The 18448-nt window shown below is 36.7% G+C and overlaps 1 protein-coding gene across 1 annotated transcript in view; it reads left to right on the forward strand.

The window, feature by feature from the left end:
* The first annotated feature begins 1504 nt into the window (after nt 1-1504).
* Nucleotides 1505-18448, forward strand: part of LOC133532590 (cytoplasmic aconitate hydratase-like) — a 76682-nt gene continuing 59738 nt past the window's right edge. The window contains exons 1-7 of the mRNA XM_061871334.1: nt 1505-1663; nt 7350-7442; nt 11069-11235; nt 11650-11795; nt 12025-12094; nt 12332-12394; nt 17727-17853. Coding sequence (XP_061727318.1) covers nt 1657-1663; nt 7350-7442; nt 11069-11235; nt 11650-11795; nt 12025-12094; nt 12332-12394; nt 17727-17853 — 673 coding nt within the window. The 5' untranslated portion in view covers nt 1505-1656. The remainder of the gene's footprint in view (nt 1664-7349; nt 7443-11068; nt 11236-11649; nt 11796-12024; nt 12095-12331; nt 12395-17726; nt 17854-18448) is intronic.

Here is an 18448-nt window from a genome sequence, read left to right on the forward strand (position 1 = left end):
ATATAAAAAGGGGAATACTATGCCTATTTCAATAATTAGGCTCGCTATTTATCCTGTTACTGTTATTGAAAATAGGCATAGCGCAGCGGAGTGGTTAATGGAAAAATGAAAGATTTGGAGAACTCACAATTTTATTAAGCTTCATAATAATATTTACATGCACATGTGTTAATGGTTAGGCGGCTAGAGACAGAGAGAGAGATCAAACGGTTTTATTTGACAGTAATGACAAATAATATATTTCCGTTATCACTGAATAAAATTAATTTAAAAAAAGATAAAAAAAAACTTGTATTTTATAGAATAATGTATAATTTCGTTCCAACAACTGTAAGGCTAAGATAGTCGACTTTTATCATCATGCCTGTCACGTTCTAACACGTTCTAAGTGGATAAGTGTAAAAGTGACGCATGACATGACACGTGATAAAAATGCGACCATGGCACCGCCACAGGGCTCTATAAATGTCACGAATGTTAGGTTTTAAAATCAAATTGTTAATTTGAAACTGTACCAGTAATATCGTACAAAAATTGCCAGTATTTTTGCTTAATAAAACGTTACTTTATTCATCATTTGAATTGCCTTCTTATTTTATTTTTAATTGGCAATCAAAACATTTTTGTTCTCTTAACTCATACTTAGAGATAAATACTTTCATGTTAAGTCAAACTTCTTAAGTTTCATTGACGAACCTGTAATATTTAAAGTAGATTTCGCTCTCACCTCCATAAAACGCACCAAGTCAGATAGCTAGAGAGAGACCTATATAATTATATCCCTTTCTAAATGCTGTCGTTCAGAAAATATGACGCTTTTTTTACAGTTTAGTATTTTGCATATAATTTCAGTGCCTCTAGCCTCTCAGTCGGCACGTTTTCTTCATTCCTCTTTATAAAGTAAAGTAAAACTTCAGCCTAATAGACTACGAGTACATTTTAATTATTTACTTTTCAAAAGTACCAGCTACCCTTGCAAGAACACTCGTTGGATTCATCAATTATCGATAATGGGGTTGCCAGCTATGAATGCGACCAACTTTGAGAATTCATCATTCAACTAAGAAATTATATCTATTATTTATTTATTTAACCTTTTTTTGCACAGTACATAAAAGTTCAAATGGCGGACTTAATGCCTTAAGGCATTTTCTACCAGTCAACCATTGGGCCAAACAGAAACTTACAATTGGTGCGCAAAAAAGAAAATCAGTACAGAAAGATTAAAGTCACTATCTAAACACTACTATTATGAAATATGCATAAATATATATAGTCCTAGTCTATTATATCCGTGGACCAGCCTTGGACCATAATCATGCTTCATATGAAATAAAGAAAGGAAATTAGCTCACCCAAGCCAATGAAAAGAATTTTTAAATATTTTTTTTAATAATATTGATTGTATTGTTATCATTACAGTACACATAAAACGGAATGTGTAAAAGGCCTCTAAACAATGACGTAGTTATATTTTTCTTACAGGCAACTGACGTGCGACGTGCGATAAGAGAATATGTCATGTCAAGTCAAATGTCATTCTGATAATTAAAATATCCACAATATTCACGATTTTCGACTTTATTCCGATCCTACTACAAACTCATCGTGTATATGCTAGTGTGCTAGTTCTACGTGACATTTAGAAGGTACACCATGGCTGGTATGTATTTTTTTAATTAAAAAATCATGCATCTAAAAGTTATGGTCCCAACTTAGCGTAAAAGTTTTCTCATGACAAATGAAAGTTGTTCTAGATAGATAAGTCCATGTTATGATCGGTATAATTTTTCATGATTTTAGTTGGAATTCTAATCCTCACTTAACCTTTGATCACTATGAAACAGAATAAATTACTTACCAATAAGCGTTGGTACTAAAAAGTTCGAGGCCACATACTTAAAGGGCTCTTTTTAATTGAATGTCATAAAATAAGTCTTATTACGGACAAATTTAAGGTTATAATTCGTATGTTTTCAAGTAATGTTAACAAGTAACTAGTAATTGATGTAATAGTGGACTGAACGGTTTATCAAGATAATATTAAGTCATTGATTACTTAACCGGTTGATAACAAACTTTATGGCCTATTACCATTTTGAGAAACAATTATATGCAAACAATTGCACAAGAGAAACAATTTCAAAACCTGAATCATACAGAATCAGAAAAGAAAAGAAGTATTGGAAGTAAAGGATATCATTATATCATCAAAAAATTACATGCTATCAGGTTCTCTGCTGATTCCTCGTCTTGATTATGCGGACATTGCTGTTCTGGATCTCACTGAGGAACTACTTGATGAGCTTGAACTTTTACAAAATGTTTGCATCGGATACATTTTTGGCCTACGTAATTTTGACCACATTTCGTCTTTCTACTCCCAACTCAAATGTCTGCCCATTCATAGAGACATACATGTACTGTCCCTTTTCTTTAATGTCAAATTTTCTCATCTCTCGGAGAGATTTAAATTTTTACCAGACGGCAGTGGGCACCGGCTTTGTTCCAGATCTCTCCCTGTCTATTCCACCTCACAAACACTGGTCCTATAACAAGTGACCAAAATGCAAAAGTTTTAGAGTACACAAGCTGCACAACATCTTAAAACTGTTAAAAAATAAAATGAAAATAGAATTAATAATAATAAATTTCGCAAACTATAGAATGACTTACCACAAACATAAATCACACACCACTCCCAGAGACATGATGGCTGAACCTGATTTACAAACTGATGAAAATATAAGAATACTTACCTGATATGCACTTGGCCTAGGCCTGTGCATAGCAGTATGCTGGTGAAAGCCGAGAAAAGATATAAAATAATAATAGATTCAGATTCAGATTTATTTATTTCTCAATAGCAATACACAATTTTCATTAATACAAACAAAAATATGCACACATAATGAGATCATCAAAGTCGGTACTCTAGGTACACATTTTAAACTAACATTTACATTATTTTACAAATTTGAAACATAAAAAAAAATAAAAAAAAATAATAATATATATAATACAATCACATTTACACATACAATTTGAATAATAATTCGTCAATTATCCGTAGTCTATTTATACATTAATAATTATCATTTAAGTATTCTTTAATGCTATAAAGTGTCCTGTCAAGTAGGAGCTGCTTAACTTTGCGACGGAAAGTGTTGATGTGAGTCTCAGTTTTTATTTCTTTTGGCAGCTTGTTATATAATTTCTGCCCTATTATTTTGGGACACTTTTTTGCGATTTGTAATCTACATTTGCTTTGCCTTAAGTTGTCAGGATATCTAGTCGGTCGTTTACTTACGTCACCGATACGTTCAAATTCATTTGGATTATTTCTTACATACATTATAACTTCGAGGATATATGTCGATACAGATGTTAATATTTCTAAGTTTTTAAAGTGTTCTCTGCAGCTATCATTGTATTTTGCATTGGCCAGGATTCTAATAGCTCGTTTTTGCATTTTTAAGATACGTTCAAAGTCAGTTGAGTTTCCCCACAGTATAATACCATAGGACAAGATGGAATGTATGTATGAAAAGTAGGCTTCTTTCAGATGATTATTTGAGATGAGGGGTTGCAATTGTTTGAGGATATATATGCCTTTTGCTAGCTTTCCACATACTGAGTTTATATGCAATTTCCATGACAATGTTGTATCTAAGTTAAAACCAAGTAGTTTTACATGCTGTACACTGTCAATGATTGCGCCATTTGATAAAGGTATATTTATTTTATTATCGTCATTTTGACGAGTGTTAAACTTCATTATATTCGTCTTTTCAGAGTTTAATTTAAGTCCATTAATTCTAAACCACCACTCTAGTTTCTGTAGGATCATGCTTATTTTATTAGTTAATTTGTCATCACATTCATCATTTACAATAATTGTCGTGTCATCTGCATATAATATAATTTCTCCGTCTATGTCAAGTTTATCAATGTCATTTAGAAATAAGGAAAATAAGGTGTTCCCTAAAGACGATCCTTGTGGCACGCCTAATGTTGTTAATTGTGGCTGTGATCTGTAGTGTTTACCGTTGACTTTTATTTCTACAGTCTGTTCCCTTTCTGTCAGGAACGATTCCAGTAAGTATGCACTTTTGTCTCTTATGCCATATATTTTCAATTTAGCCAGCAGTAGGGAATGATTCACAGAGTCAAAGGCCTTCGACAGGTCTAAAAATATTCCTGCAACTTTTTGTTTATTTTCTAGACAACGTGTGACACTTTCAACGAATTTCTGAGTCGCCGCCGTGGTGGAACGTCCTATTCTATAGGCATACTGTACATTTGATAGCGCCTTGTTTTGTTCAATATGTCTTAGAATGTCGTTTGATATTATAGATTCTATCAATTTTGATACCATAGGGACGATAGTTATAGGTCTGTAGTTTCCCACATCTGTTTTATCACCCTTGCCTTTGTAAATTGGGCACAGACGAGTTTTCTTAAGTGATGGGGGATAGAATAATAGGTCATTCAACCTATATATGTCCCACTGCTGGGCACAGGCCTCCTCTCATGCGTGAGAGGGCTTGGGCGGGCTATAGTGGTAAAACTTGGTGTCCTATTTAAGGTGAGGCGGTATTTGACGCCGAATCAGCTTCTCTCCCTATACCAAGCACAGGTCCGCTCGAGCATGGAATACTGCTGCCACCTATGGGACTGTTCCGCCAAATATCAGCTGGCGGCCCTGGACTCGATAGAGCGCCGGGCTCATAGACTTTCTGGCGATGACCCAGCCATCAAGTCAAAATTACAGAGCCTTGAGCATCGCCGTCGAGTCGCTAGCCTATCGGTGTTCCATCGGATACATTTCGGGGAGTGCGCACAGGAACTGCACGATCTGATCCCACCTTCCCCTTTCCATCATCGGACATCCAGGCGTGAGGAGCGAATGCGTTCGTGGTAAACATTCCATTTGTTCGCACTAAACGGTTTGCCTCCTCTTTTTTGTTACGGACGGCTAAAGAATGGAATGCGCTCCCGCCATCTGTATTCCCTGATAAATATGACCTCGGTCTCTTTAAAGCAAGAGTGAATAGGCTACTACTGAACCGGTGAGCTCCATCTTAGGCCCTGTCTTCACTTTCCATCAGGTGTGACTAGAGCCAATCGCCGATCAGTTTTTAATAAAATAAAATAAAAAGTCCTCACGCTAGCCAATGCGGATAAAATAGGATAGTAAATAGAATTGCATTTTTTAATTTGATTTTATAATAAAACATTCTATACTAAAATTCGCTGACTGTACTTTTCTTTCAACAGGCAACTTTATAAGCACTAGACAATTCTGATAAAACCAAACACAATTAGGCTACATTATTTTATTACAGAGTTCCTATGGCCTGGCCTTCCAGCTCCATCATCAGATCAGCTCCATATCATAATAGTATTGCATTGTCCTCTAATTTACATATATTATGCAAACCGGGAAGTGAGTCAAATTTAACTTGCAAGATTTGACCCATACAAACATACATAGTTACATTGCCAGTTAAACCGCTCGCCGTCGGCAGGGTGTTCATCCTCACACCCTAGAACCTGAACGGTCGCGTACTGTGCGGTTTAAGAGGAATTTTCCTCCCGCGAGCGCTTCGGCTGTGGAATGAGCTTCCTGCTGAGGTTTTCCCGAGGGGCTACAGTATGGGGTTCTTCAAAAAAGGAGTGTATGTGTGTGTTTTTTTGATACGTCATAAATGGTACGGAACCCTTCATGGGCGAGTCCGACTCGCACTTGGCCGCTTTTGTCTAACTTCTAAATAAAGCTACCATTTTAAAATAAAGTACATATAAAAACAAAACAAGCAAGTACAAAAATAAAAATACTTAGTAGACAACAATTCCGGCACTCGTACGTCGTATATCTAATTATGTACATTATTAATATATTGAACGTCAAAGTGCAGATTATTTTTAGGTACTATCCTGATAAATATAACGTTACTTATGTCAAGTTTATCTTTTACAGCCTTGAACTTAACATTATAATGCTGTAAACCATGATAACACCATATATGCGTTTACTCATAGATAGGGCTGCCATCTCGAATTTCGCCAAACCCGGACAAAGATTAAAAAAAACCCGGACATTTGGCGTAAATCGCATTTTTTCCCCGGACGAGGCCGAAAATAATATTTTAAAAAAACAAGACCTTTAAATTTACATGTAGTTTTAATGTGCTTCCTCACATGAAAAGTGTCCGAGTTTTCCCCGGACACTTCTTGACAGAATTGTCATTTGTGTGGTTTTTAGAATTGTCTCGATGAGTATTAGTTGGGCGTGGAACGAAAAGTACAGTCAGTGATAAAAGCTTGTACCAAAAATTTGTTCTTGCCAAAAACTTATTTTATTTCGGTAGTCGATACAGTTAATGTTAAAATTTCTCCAAGAAATATTCGGTCTTACACTCGTCTGTCGTACAAAACATCCATAAAATCGAATATTTAGTACACAAAAATATTCTTAGACAAGCAAATTGTACTAAATTAAGGCACATCCCTCCCATTAATTTTCCACCCTGTATATTCAGCTTGCAAACTGTAACTAAGGGTTGAAAACAAAAAACGGCAAAAAAATGACGTTAGTAGTATGGGAGGCCCACTTAAATATTTATTTTATTCTGTTTTTAGTATTTGTTCATTTTGTTGCTAAGCGGCAATTAGAAATACATCATCGGTGAAAATTTTAACTTTCTAACTATCACTGTTCATGAGATACAGCCTGGTGACGGACAGACAGGCAGTGGAGTCTTAGTAATAAGTAGGGTCCCAATTGGTACCGTATTTACCCTTTGGGTACGAAACCGGGTTTCGTACCCAAAGGGTAAATACGGTACCAATTGGGACCCTACTTATTACTAAGACTCCACTGTATTTAAATTGCTGACCTTTTAAAATAAGTAGGAAGATTTGCTGTGTTTTCTTCATGTCATGCCACAGAATAAATAATAGTACTATCGTACAGAAATAACACTTCCTACAAAACCGAAGTTTGACAGCGATCAAGGGACGGATTATTCTGTCCCTTTCTAATGTATGGAACTATTAGAGTCCGTGCGGAAAGAGAAGAGTCGTGGAATATATGGGGCCCATTACATTCTACGACTCTTCTCTTTCCGAACAGACTCTATCCCTTTCGGACATTTAGGGTTGTAAAAGTTCAAGCCATTATCTGTGGTCGTGCACGTATAGGGACGTCAAGTTGTGCCAACCCTAATAATTACTCGGAGCAATGCTGAGCCGAACGGAGCCGGGAAGAGCCGAACGGAGGAGTGTTGCCCCACTGGTCATGCGTACAGAAATGCCGTTAATTTATTAATGTTTATTATTTTCAGGTCCCAACCCCTACAGCAACCTCCTCCGTACGGTGGAAGTCCACGGCAAGACCTACAAGTACTATGACCTGGCCTCGTTCGGTGATAAATACAGTAAGTTAATAATTTTTGTTCTCGAGCAAGCTCGGTCGAATGTCACCTTCCCATAGTCAGTTAGTGCTTCTGGGCATTTTCCGCAAATCGACAACCATTGTGCCTATGTTGCGTGTAACGAGGTAGCGCTACTCTAACCACCCCAGCTCCTCCACGAAGCCTAGCAAAGTTTTCAGGTTGTCACCTTCCCATACAAACGGACCTGTGCTCATGGGCGTAGCCAGGTACAGGCAGCAACAGCGGCCGCCCCCCCTAGAGCTCAATTTTTTTATGTGCTCTTCTAAGGCGTCTGACCAACCTGACGTTGTCCTTATCGCACTAGTTTTAGGAGCCGCTTCTGCTAGCGAGATCATGGGAGCGGCCTTAGTGCACGCAGCTCACATCGCTTGTGAGCCCGACGCCACGCTGTACGCCCCGCCGAACGCTCCGCTTCGAGAGTCCACTCGGGTTGCCATATTTATTCGTAATTATGGCAACCCTACTAATATGCCTTAAATGCTCAAAAAGGTATCGAAACAATGTGGTTAAACACAGATGATTGTGACCATTTGTTATTACTTTTACCTGACCGTTGTCTGTTTGTAATCAAATCTTGCAAGTTAAATTGATCCACTTCCCGGTTTCCGATTGAGCTGAAAATTTGATAGATAGATAGATAGATAAAAACTTTATTCGTTTCCACACCTGACGTTGTCCTTAATGCAAAACCATGTGTCGTGGCAGTTTTCAGTGTTGCCAACTCGGATTTTGAAAATATGCTAGACTTTTTTTTCCTGAACGACTTCGCTTTGATAGTCCCGTTTGGACGGGCCCTTCTGTCGAAATATCAAAAACAAAGTCAAATAAAATAAATTCATTATTGTATATAAGTACATGTATTCAAAAATACCAAAGTATAAAATGTTATATTGCACACTACGCAAACTTAAAGTACGATGTGAATTGCTAGAGTGGCAGAATAAAAATGGTAGATAATCTAGCACAAACTACACAGCAGGCTAAACATGAAGAAGCAAAACGGAACTCAAATATGTCAATTCACGAAAAAATCTGCGGACAATTAAACTGTATTTAGTTGCCATTTCAAAATTATTATAGTCCATCGACTTCGACGTCCATCCGCCCATCCACCCCACCACCACAAAAGTCAAAATTCACATGAAAATATGAACCACATCAGGCGATGGCGCATATTGATGCTACAAAGATGGTGCAAACTTGGCTTAGACAAAATATGCTAAAAAATATGCCAGATGCTAAATAGAAAATTTTGATGCCAAAGCAAGTAAAAATATGCCAGATTTGGCATATTTTATGCCAAGTTGGCAACACTGCTAGTTTTAGGAGCCGCTTCTGCTAGCGAGAGGGATATATTGCAAATGCAAACGTTTAAGAGCGGCCTTAGTGCACGCAGCTCACATCGCTTGTGAGCCCGACGCCACGCTGTACGCCCCGCCGAACGCTCCGCCAGGTCGCCATATTTATTCGTAATTATGGCAACCCTACTAATATGCCTTAAATGCTCAAAAAGGTATCGAAACAATGTGGTTAAACAGAGATGATTGTGACCATTTGTTATTACAAGCTTTTATTTACTTTCACCTGACCGTTGTCTGTTTGTGATCAAATCTTGCAAGTTAAATTTGATCCACTTTCCGGTTTCCGATTGAGCTGAAAATTTGCATACATATGCAAGTCGGGTGACAATGCAATATTATGGTACCATCGAGCTGATCTGATGATGGAGACAAGAGTTGGACATAGGAACTCTGTGATAAAACAACGCAACCTAAATGTGTTTGGGGTTTTTAGAATTTGATCGATGAGTATTAGTTGCCGGTGGAAAGAAAAGTACAGTCAGCGATAAAAGCTTGTACAAAAATTAAATTTTTGCCAAAAACTTATATACGTATTCTACAGCGGTATTGATTTACGGCACAAAAACGGGACGGGTAAAAATACGAGACGCGGTACCTAAATACGGTGACAGTCCCGTATATACGGGACGTATGGTAATAAATGACTGGCATGAATCAAAGTGCAGTTGTAAGCCACAACACAAACAACTTATCTTGTAGATAAGCCGCTCATATAATTAAATCAGTTACGCAATATGTAAATCAAGCGGTCACCTTACACACCTCCGCGGACTACAATTGTTTTTACGAGAACGTCATTAATGTAACGTTTATTATTTTGTAACATTTTGTAACGTGTAATTTTGGACCCGGGTACGTCCTTAAACTACGTCCACAAGAGAGGTATGGGCATTGTGAATGTCATCTCGCTCTGGGTGGTAGGGCACAGCACAGCGGATGTCATTCCAGATCTAGAGCAGAGCCCAACTGGGGAAGTACCTCCACCTTACAGAAAATCGCAGCCAAATAACACTAGACCCTATTCATAGTGTTGTGTTCCTGCCGGTGAGTAAGGTTGCCAGAGCTCAACGAGGGGTGGGAGGGGGTTAGGGTCGGCAACGCGCATGTAACTCCTCAGGCGGGCCGTATGCTTGTTTGCCACCGACGTAGTATATAAAAAAAAAGTGTACATTAATGTTACAATACAAATTACAAATAATTTAATGTACTTAGAGCTTGGATCACAATGTCCAAGTAAAATATTGAAAGCTAAATAATAATAATAGCTAATAAAAAGGCGTAGGGATGTGACGACCCCATCGCCCGCTGGTTTTACCAGTGCAATCAGTCAACGCAGGGCAGCTTGTGGCGAGCTGTTGGGGAGTAGCGACCTCACGTACCCGAGTGCTCCTGGGGAGTTCTGTTACCCGCAAGGAGGGTGGGTGGCACAGGATTCTCTGCCTCTGGCTTGCCTTAGCCGGCCGGCCAGAGTGGAGTCGTTAGAGCTATAAGCTCCAGGGGTGGAAGTGAAAAATTGCATAAGACGCGAGTTGGCACAGTGGCTGCTCGCAGCCACTGGGTAGAAAGCGGCGTACACCTCTCGACACCCCTGAGCCGCTCACACCGGTGTTGCCCTTGAGCCATCCTAGATGTCGCTTTTTGTAGGGGCCCATCTTGGGGGGCGAGTCACCGTCTGCCGGAAATAAAATTGAATACCGTTTTATTAGGCAGGCGTCCGGTTTTTTATCCCATAGCCCAGTATTTAGTTTATCGCTTTCACCCAATAGCCCAGTTCATTTTAGATTCCATCAACTCTCAAATAGTCCTTACACCCTGGCGGGTGCTGCCTCTGCGTGCGTCCCATGACACGGGCAAGGACAACATCCCCTAGGTGTACCCCTTATATTTCATTAAAGTGTCAAAAGGGCCTCTACGTGTTGGCTTCGGCTCTGCGCACGCCTCCCAAAGGTCCGGAACACCATTGTTCCGTGATGGGAAAGACATAGCTAATAAATTAACTGATAAAACAGTTTATCTACCAGTTAAGCTTATTCGAGGATTGTGAAACGCCAACTATGACTTTATTCGTCAGATAAGTGGCAAGCTTATCCAGGACTTGTACATTACTTATGGCAATGTACATCGCCATCTCGTCTACCTGTCAAATTTGAAGCACAAAATTGTCTTAGATTTTACGCAACTTAATCAATCAATTTGGTCTTAACCTTGATACAATCAAAGAATCATTAAAACCTTTTTTTATTACAGATCGTCTCCCATACAGCATCAGAGTGCTGCTGGAGTCGTGCGTGCGCAACTGCGACAACTTCCAGGTGTTAGAAAAGGATGTCAACAATGTGCTGGAGTGGGAGAAAAACCAGGCCGTTGAAGGCGGCGTTGAGATCGCTTTCAAACCCGCCAGGGTGATATTGCAGGTAGGTTTTGAACCTTTCTGCGTTGGTTTACTAAATCGGAAAAAAGGTAGGTAGTATGACCGTGACGTCACGTGTCTGTGTTTTATATAAACTCCATAGTGGATAATCCATTTGATAGAACGAAAAATACGATGATTTGAATAGGGGGTATTACTGAAATATTCTGCCGCCAGAGTGCAGCACCAGCACATATTCTAAACCATAGATTAACTTGTACATACTATGCCTTAAACAGTTTTTTGGAAAGTATTCACTAAGACTTTGATGCATCAAGGCGGTTCGTTTACAGGCATATAACAAAATTTTGATTTTCGTGTTTCGCGGGAGGCCCTCAGTTTGTGCTAGTAGCGCCCTCTACGTTTTGAGTAATATTTCCTATTATCAGTGTAATATCCTATTGTTTTTTTGTTGTAGGACCTGACAGGGGTGCCAGCAGTGGTGGATTTCGCAGCGATGCGCGCCGCCGTGCGCGACCTGGGTGGCAACCCTGACAAGATCAACCCCATTTGCCCCGCTGACTTGGTCATCGACCATTCAGTGCAGGTCGACTTCGCTAGAACGTGAGTGATGCTTCTATGTCTTTCATTATTCTATTGCCTTTTCACACTCTTTCTTCACAACTTTCCATCACATTTAGTTTCTACTGTTAGTTTATCTACTCTTAGAAGCAATGAAAACAAGTCCTCCCATTGTATTTGATTTTCGGGAACAGAAGAAACTTTATTTTGCGTGTGTGTGTCCCAAATGTGAGGGAAAAATTTGATACTAAATTATTTATTATATTTTTAGGCCAGATGCTTTGAACAAGAACCAGGAATTGGAATTTGAAAGAAACAAGGAAAGATTCCAGTTTTTGAAGGTAAGATTTTTATTTTATTAACTGGGTCATATTTAGCAATGTGCCAAAGAGAATTTTCTATGCAAATGAATTTACACTTAACACTTGAAATAAAAGCCAAAAGGGATGGTGCCATAGAATAGAAAGAGCATGATTCGTCCCTGAGTCGCTGTCAAACTTCGGTTTAGTAGGAAGTGTCATTTCTGTACGGTAGCACTATTATTTATTGTGTGGTTTAACGTTGTGTTATTGTTCCAGTGGGGAGCGCAGGCCTTTGACAATATGTTGATCGTGCCGCCGGGCTCCGGTATCGTTCACCAGGTTAGTAATGTCTTATAAATCATTACAAATAACTTACTTATACAACCAACATTGATTATTACAAAAAAAACAAAAAAAAACAAATTTTTTATTAAAAAAAAATTGTCAACCGACAATTTTTTTTATTTTTTCTAATTTTTAATTTTTAATGACAGGTCTGGCCTAGTGGGTAGATAGATAAAATCTTTATTCAACCACAACTTACTTGCTTTGTGACACAAACAAATAATAAGAGAAAAAGAAAAGAAAAATAAGATAGATTAATTTAATTATTTATTATTTAATTTTCAATGAAAATTACATGATATTTAACAATGTCACAAAAAGATCGTCAGATTGTATAAGATAATATTAATTTATTAAAATAATTAAATATTAAAAATTATAATATAATAGAGTAAGTAGTGACCCTGCCTATGAAGCCGATGGTCCTGGGTACGAATCCTGGTAACAAAGTTATTTGTTCCTGAGTCATGGGTGTTTTCTATGTATACAGTGTGTCCCTAGCCATTGGACAGAGCCGAAATGTACATATGCATTAGGGTATTTAGAACCAGTGTACAAAGTATCATAATAACCGGTGTAGCGGTTTCGAAGAAATTAACAAATTACCATTTTTTACTTTGGAGCAGCCTGTATGTGTTAGTAGCTCCTAAGGTAATATCCTCAAAGAATAGCATGGAACCTTCTTCGACCTTTTTGATTAACTTTTTTATTTATGACACTATATAAGCTTCTGACTTTTGAAAAATGTCATCATTATCAAATATTTCGAACAAATTGTCAAAAAACACTGCCAAAGAATAACACAGTTGTTTCGTTTTGTTGTCGATTATTGCAAATAACATTTGTTCGAAAAAAAATTTTTTTTATCTTTTGTTCTATTTAAAAAAATATTAAGAGCATTCCTGAGAAGTAACCCTACGTGGGATTTCAGGGTTTGTCCAATGGCTAAGGTCACCCTGTATAAGTATGTACTTATCTATATACGTATGTATATCGTACGCCGAGTACCCATAGTACAGTCAGCGTCAAATACTTTGTAGCAACCAAAGTAGCCAAATAGTTCGGTACACTACAGTGATTCATGAGACGTGAGCTGGACTAAGCCTACACAATCAGTAAATGTTAATGAATCGTTCACCATCATATTTAAGTAAAACAATCACGCTTTTTATCTGTTATTTAACTTTTTGTTAAGGACAAATTTGATTATCTACAATCATGAACACCCTACAACACTTAATTAACAAAGATAATACCTCTTTAACCGTTGTGACAGCACTTTGATTATGAAGAAAATAAAATGTCACACTTGAGTGAGATACGATTTTATAAAAGTAACCACACTCCGATGACATTCAATTTGTCACTTATTATGGATAAAACAAAGAGGGTGACCATAAATATCGTAAATAAAATAAAACTCTTTTTTATAACAGTAAAAATTAAATTAACGTTAATCTCACACATACTGGTACGAAACAGTTGCTGATAATTTACTGAATATGCAGGCTTGATCCTGCTCACGTCTCCTGAATCATCCTGTATATATTTAGTATGGTGTACCGAACTATTTGGACACTTTGACTGCTACTAAGTATTTGACGCTGACTGTACAAGATTTGCTTAGTTTGAGGCTAGATTGATATGTGTAATATGTCCCCTAATATTTATTGATTTATCTGTTCATTAACTTTAAATTGTGACTTAGGCCTCCATAGATCTAAATGGCACACTCTTTGATTTTGGATAATCTATGGCACTTTTAACTTCAGAGAACTATAATATTATATATAGTGGTAACAAATGCAAACTTCCACCGAAAATTGGTTTGAACGAGATCTAGTAATTAGTTTTTTTTAATACGTCATAAATGGTACGGATCCCTTCATGGGCGAGTCCGACTCGCACTTGGCCGCTTTTTTGTATTCATTTACCGAACAAAAAAAAAATATTTAAAAATAATCATCATTTGCATTTAACTGACAAGATGTTTAACACTTTCTGTCAAGTCAACAATTGTTCGTCTTGATAATGATAATGATTTATTTGCGTAAACATGGTAAAATGAAGTTGACATAATCATTATAAGCAGTAGGTATGTATGTTTAGCCAATGGCAGCATGCAAATATTGATCTTAAATCTCAACGTGTCATTTGATTTGTTCACGTTAAGTGGCCGGTTAAGTGTTAGGTAAAAGCGATTTTAGAATCTGTTCAATGTCTCATTTAATTATCTCATTAACAGGTGTTTTCACGTAACAAAGTTTTCCAATGTTCTCCAAAAAACATAATAAAACCTATAATGTTTCATACTTAAATATACTCCAGGATCTAAGTACAGTCAAGTGTAAAAATATGGGTGTACACATCTTACTCAAAAATACGTCCCATAGCATCTTATTCCAGTGTAATAAGAGCTAGTACCATATTTATGAGACGATTCTTTCGATACATATTTTTGCTCTTGACTGCACTATCAGCTGTAAAAATGTTGGTAACTAATTTGTAAGCACATTGTATACCGTGTTTTTATTGAATTCCGTTAACTTCGGGGTATCGGTAAGTACGTTTAAGGAAACTAAATGGCATAGTTAATTTTGTGAAAAATCTTTTTTTTTTGTTATTTCTTAATTATTTTTATATTTATAAAAAGTAATTAAATGTTGCATACAGCTTTGTTATAACACGGAATTACATTTAACTCAACTAAACAATTGAAAACTGTGACATATCAATGTCATTTCGAACATCGATCGTCCGAGATAGTACTTACGTTTAGTAGCAAATGTATGAACTCGTACTAAACATTTATCAATATGTAAATGGGCCCTAAGGCAAGTGTACACGCTCGTAAGGGCTTTATAAGATAAAAATTAATTATTGATTATCTCCGAAATGGAGTTAATTAGAATACCGCTGTCTTTGAGAAAGTTACTTAATTTAAGCTCAGGGATGCACCCTTGAAATTAACGGAAATAAAAAAAAGCGGCCAAGTGCGAGTCGGACTCGCGCATGAAGGGTTCCGTACCATTTAAGACGTATTAAAAAAAAATCTACTTGCTAGATCTTGTTCAACATTTTACCACTTTGGACACACATTTTACCACTTTGGAACTGTCTCTCGCGCAAACTATTCAGTTTAGAAAAAAATGATGTTAGGAACCTAAATATCATTTTTGAAGACCTATCCATAGATACCCCACACGTATGGGTTTGATGAAAAAAATTTTTTTTTAATTTATTGACGTATTAAAAAAAAACTATTCACTAGATCTCGTTCAAACCAATTTTCGGTGGAAGTTTGCATGGTAATGTATATCATATATTTTTTTTAGATTTTTCATTCTGTTATTTTAGAAGTTACAGGGGGGGGACACACATTTTTTCACTTTGGAAGTGTCTCTCGCGCAAACTATTCAGTTTAGAAAAAAATGATATTAGAAACCTAAATATAATTTTTGAAGACCTATCCATAGATACCCCACACGTATGGGTTTGATGAAAAAAAATTTTTTTTTTAATTTTTATGACGTATTAAAAAAAAACTACTTACTAGATCTCGTTCGAACCAATTTTCGGTGGAAGTTTGCATGGCAATGTATATTATATATTTTTTTTAGATTTTTCATTCTGTTATTTTAGAAGTTAGAGGGGGGGGGGACACACATTTTTTTCACTTTGGAAGTGTCTCTCGCGCAAACTATTCAGTTTAGAAAAAAATTATATTAGAAACCTAAATATCATTTTTGAAGACCTATCCATAGATACCCCACACGTATGGGTTTGATGAAAAAAAATTTTTTTTAAAATTTTTATGACGTATTAAAAAAAAACTACTTACTAGATCTCGTTCGAACCAATTTTCGGTGGAAGTTTGCATGGCAATGTATATCATATATTTTTTTTAGATTTTTCATTCTGTTATTTTAGAAGTTACGGGGGGGGGGGGGACACACTTTTTACCACTTTGGAAGTGTCTCTCGCGCAAACTTTTCAGTTTAGAAAAAAATGATATTAGAAACCTCAATATCATTTTTAAAGACCTATCCATAGATACCCCACACGTATGAGTTTGATGAAAAAAGATTTTTTGAGTTTCAGTTCTAAGTATGGGGAACCCCCAAAATTTATTGTTTTTTTTCTATTTTTGTGTGAACATCATAATGCGGTTCATAGAATACATCTACTTACCAAGTTTGAACAGTATAGCTTTTATAGTTTCGGAAAAAAGTGGCTGTGACAGAATCCGACAGACAGACGGACATGACGAATCTATAAGGGTTCCGTTTTTTGCCATTTGGCTACGGAACCCTAAAAACACGGTGTATATTGGTATTTTCTTATATGTGTATGTTTATTTATTGTGTGTGAAAGTAGGCTTCTCAACGTTTTTGCAACACCTACTTTTTTTGCTTAAGAGCCTGGTAACGATTTTAGAGCAAAAATGTAAAATTGATAGATTTATTAATTGAAATTGTATAAGTTTTGTTACGTAATATCTAAATAACAAGTATTTGTTATTTAGATAAAAACATATAAAATCTCTATTAGCACGTCTTCTCATCTTGCCTTTTAATAATGAGGTCGCAAGCGTGCGTCCCCGGTAATATGTGATTAGAAGGGACAGTTTTCAAGAATTCATCATAAAATTATAGTGGTAAATTATACAAAATGATGTATAAAAACAGTTTCAGCAAATGATGTAAGATTGTTTAAGTATAAAAATTACGTTGAAATTAAGTCGATTTTCAGAGATATTGTCTCTTGTTTTGAAGTAACTTCTGGAGAAAATTTATTTCGACTTTCATTTACACTACTTCAAATATATAATAACAAACATGTAGTCCATTAAAGTTGAAGTACAGGATATGTGTAATACAAAATTATCAATTTTAGCAGTCCAAACTTTACGAAATTTACAAATAAGATCGGCGAAATCAGAGATTTACGCGCGTTTACCTAAACGTCCATCAGAAAAAAATATCATTACTAATTAAGTGAGTCTGTTTTCAAATAAATGATTTATAAAATGAAAGATAACAAGATGTGCTAATAGAAACCAGTACTTGTTATTTCTGATAGTTAACAAAAGGTGTACGATTTCATCGACTAAATCTATCAATTTGAAATTTTTGCGACTAAAATCGTAAACGGCCTCTTAAATGCTTTGTTTTCGCTTCCTAAAAGTAGTCTTGAAGAGCAATTGTTTTTCTTTAAGCTGTATTTTTTAATAAGAAAAGATGTGCCAATAAATAATATTGTATCTATTATGCAACGGCTTAGCCGACTATATTCATTATTCTATATGAAATAATTTGTTTTCAAGGTCAATTTGGAATATTTAGCCCGCGTGGTCTTCTCTAAAGACATGCTGCACCCAGACTCCGTGGTCGGCACCGACAGCCACACCACTATGATTAATGGACTGGGGGTCGTTGGCTGGGGCGTTGGAGGTAAGATTTTGTAAATGCTTACACCTTGGTCGGCGCCGACAAAAGCTGATTTCTTCATGGTCTTGGTTTGGTGTCTTGAGCTGCGACATTGGAGGTAAGATTTTAAAGGCTTACGCCTTGGTCGGCACCGACAAAAGCTGATTTCTTCACGGTCTTGGTTTGGTATCTTGACCTGCGACGTTGTAGGCAATATACCGACAATATTGGATTACTTCACGGTTTTATGTGTCATCGATTGGGGCGTTTGAAGTAACTTTCTATTTTTTTGTTTTATTATTTCTAGCACGTCTTGCAAAAGGACATTGGGTGTTTTGTGACCTATCGATAAAAATAAGCTTAAATTACGTTTTATTTTGTGAATTCCATCTGAACTTGAATGGAAGTGTATGATGGAGTCAAAAATAACAATGTTTATAAGTTACAAGCTTTTATGTAACTATGTACGGGACAAATCTTGCAAGATAAATTTGACCCACTTCCCGGTTTCCGACGAAGCTGAAGATTTGCATACATATGTAAGTCGGGTGACAATGCAATATTACGGTACCATCTAGCTGATCTGATGATGGAGACAGGAGGTGGCCATAGGAACTCT

This window comes from Cydia pomonella, chromosome 27 (assembly GCF_033807575.1).
Source record: "Cydia pomonella isolate Wapato2018A chromosome 27, ilCydPomo1, whole genome shotgun sequence".
Taxonomy (NCBI): Eukaryota; Metazoa; Arthropoda; class Insecta; order Lepidoptera; family Tortricidae; genus Cydia; species Cydia pomonella.